Source organism: Tupaia chinensis, unplaced genomic scaffold (genome assembly GCF_000334495.1).
Source record: "Tupaia chinensis unplaced genomic scaffold, TupChi_1.0 Scaffold000226_1, whole genome shotgun sequence".
NCBI lineage: Eukaryota > Metazoa > Chordata > Mammalia > Scandentia > Tupaiidae > Tupaia > Tupaia belangeri.
In genome coordinates, this window is record NW_006159701.1 from 4,428,166 (window position 1) to 4,430,588 (window position 2,423).

Consider the following 2,423-nt stretch of genomic DNA (forward strand, 5'->3'; position numbering starts at 1 on the left):
GCCCCCCCCCGCCCCCCCCTGCAGCCCGCCCCGCAGCAGGAGCAGCAGCTGTTCCGGCGCCTGGAGGAGGAGTTTCTGGCCAATGCCCGAGCCCTCGAGGCAGCTGCTAGCGGGACCCCCACTGGACCAGCCCCTGACCCAGCTCGCGCCCCGGACGCCCCAGCTCCCGACTCAGCCTACTGTTCCTCCAGTTCTTCCTCGTCGTCCCTCAGCGTCCTGGGCGGCAAGTGTGGCCAACCTGGGGACTCTGGCCGGACAGCCAACGGGCTGCCCGGGCCCCGCAGCCAAGCCCTGTCCAGCTCTTCTGACGAAGGCAGCCCCTGCCCCGGCTCGGGGCCCCTACCAGATGGACCTGGTGCAGAACTCTCGCGGGCCTGGGCACGGGGTCGGATGGACACGCAGCCAGACCATAAGCCCTCACGCATCCCCACGCCTCGGGGCCCGCGCCGCCCATCGGGACCCACGGAGCTCGGGGCCTGGCATGCCCTGCACTCCGTCACCCCACGGGCTGAGCCAGATCCCTGGATGTGATGGCACCAGCCCGGCTGCCCCCAGCCCCCACTCCTTCTCCCTTTCCTTTGTGGCCTTAACCCCCTCTGCATCAGGGAGCCCCCTCCGCCTCTTGAGTACCAGACCTCATGGGACCAGACCCCTTGGGACCACACGGCACAGTGAGACCTCCGTTGTACATTCCGGCTGGGGGATGAGCGTTGCTATTTAATTACTAATATTATTGAATGCCTTAGAGGAGGCCGGGCCAGCCCGGCGTCCAGAGGACCTGTAGCCCAGCAGAGCCTCTGACAGTAAAGTTTTGCTCCAGCCACCTGTCTGTTTCTTGGGGACTCAGCCTTGGGGCCAGCACACCTTTTCAGGGCTCTTTTCCAAGTTGGGACTCTGGCATTAACTGCTGGGGCCACACCTGCTAGCTCTGACCTCTAGGTATAGGAGCAAGCCTGCCCATCCAGGAAGTCGCAGGGACGCTTGAATTGCTTTTCCTTTTATTACCTCGCCAGAGGTGTGGCTTGCAGAGTGTGTCCAATACAGCGTCAGGGTAGTCCGAGAGCTTCCAGAGAGATGCATGACCAAGTCCGGGCCATCCAATGGGATTGTGACCCAATAAGATCCCAGAAAAGACTGATTGTGTCCAGTGAGGATTGAGGCCTGGCTGGGTCCAATGAGGTTCAAAGAGAAGCCTGTCGCCCAGGAGACTGAATATGAGCTTTCCTCTTCCAATCAGGGAGGACACTGCCCCGTCCAATCCGACGCAGGTTGGGCGGTCTCCTCCAAGCTGGGCCCCTGGTTGTTGCAGTCAGACGAGGGACCCATCCACAGCGGCGTCCAATCCTGTCACATGAGGCTGCACCGCGCTGGATGCAGCGCCCCCTGCAGGCGCAGGGCCGGGTGCGCAGGGCGCGCGCGCACCAGAGCGCAGCGCAGCAGCTCGCGGAACAGACGCAGCACGTGCCAGTTGTACTTGGCGGAGCACTCGAGGTAGCCGCAGCGCCAGCCCCTGCGCACCAGGGCGGCCAGCGCGCGCCGCGGTCCGAAGCGCAGCCGCTGCCGGTCTCTCTTGTTGCCTACCACGAGGATCGGCGCCTCAGGCGCACCCGCAGGCCTGGGGGCCGGATGGGGAGTGAGACGCTGTGCCAGGCCCCTCACGGGCAGGGAGTCCCCCCCAGCGGGTGTGTAAGCGTAGACGCACCCCCTTCCACAGTCCGAGGTCCCCAGCAAACACCAAGCCCATGGGAGCCAAGACCTCACACAACCCGAGACCTTCCCATGGGCAGAAGCCTGATCCGGAAGGCCCGAGCCCCGGGAGAACCTAGCTGCCCTCGGGCCAAGGCCGGGCCGGGCCGGGCCAGCACCAGCTCCCCAGCACCTCCCGCCGCGCCCACCTGGTCTCGACGATGCGCTGCCGCAGGGCCTTCACGTAGTCGAAACTGTCGGGGCTGCAGATGTCGTAGACCAGCGCGAAGGCGTCCGTGTCCTGCAAGCTCCAGTCCTTGGGGTCTGGACACTCCTGAGGGCAAGAGACCGGAGTTTACCGAAGCCCCCTCCCGCCCTCCCGCTCCCCACCCCCCTGCGGGGCCCTGACACTAACCCCAGCGCCTCGGCCCCATCCCCGGGTGTTACCGTCCTCATGGCGACCGGAGTAAACATTTCTGAGTCGTGCCGGGAGCCTGGCTCTCCTGCGCCCTCTCCCATCCTCCTCCTACCAGCCCTCCCCAGCTCACTCAGATGAGGCCACCCCTCTCCCGCGAGGGCCGGGAGACCGCGGGGTTAGTTAAGCCAGGCACCTGCTGGTCTTTCCACTTGGGATGCGTTTGCCATTTGTTTTACTCAAAACTTCCCGCAGCCTTCCAGGCTTGGTCCCCTCCCCCCCGCCCGCCATCCCCTTCAGGGGGGTCCTGCTTATTCTCGAC

At 65.2% G+C, this 2,423-nt stretch overlaps 2 protein-coding genes across 2 annotated transcripts in view; one reads left to right on the plus strand and one right to left on the minus strand.

Moving 5' to 3' along the window:
- Positions 1-821, plus strand: part of GAS2L1 (growth arrest specific 2 like 1) — a gene marked incomplete in the record, with an annotated part of 4,106 nt that extends 3,285 nt beyond the window's left edge. Inside the window, 1 exon segment of the mRNA XM_014587620.1 lies at positions 30-821. Coding sequence (XP_014443106.1) covers positions 30-531 — 502 coding nt within the window.
- Positions 822-981: 160 nt separating this feature from the next.
- Positions 982-2,423, minus strand: part of RASL10A (RAS like family 10 member A) — an 11,002-nt gene continuing 9,560 nt past the window's right edge. The window contains exons 3-4 of the mRNA XM_006147895.3: positions 1,896-2,020; positions 982-1,615 (exon numbers count right to left, since the gene is read on the minus strand). Coding sequence (XP_006147957.1) covers positions 1,348-1,615; positions 1,896-2,020 — 393 coding nt within the window. The 3' untranslated portion in view covers positions 982-1,347. The remainder of the gene's footprint in view (positions 1,616-1,895; positions 2,021-2,423) is intronic.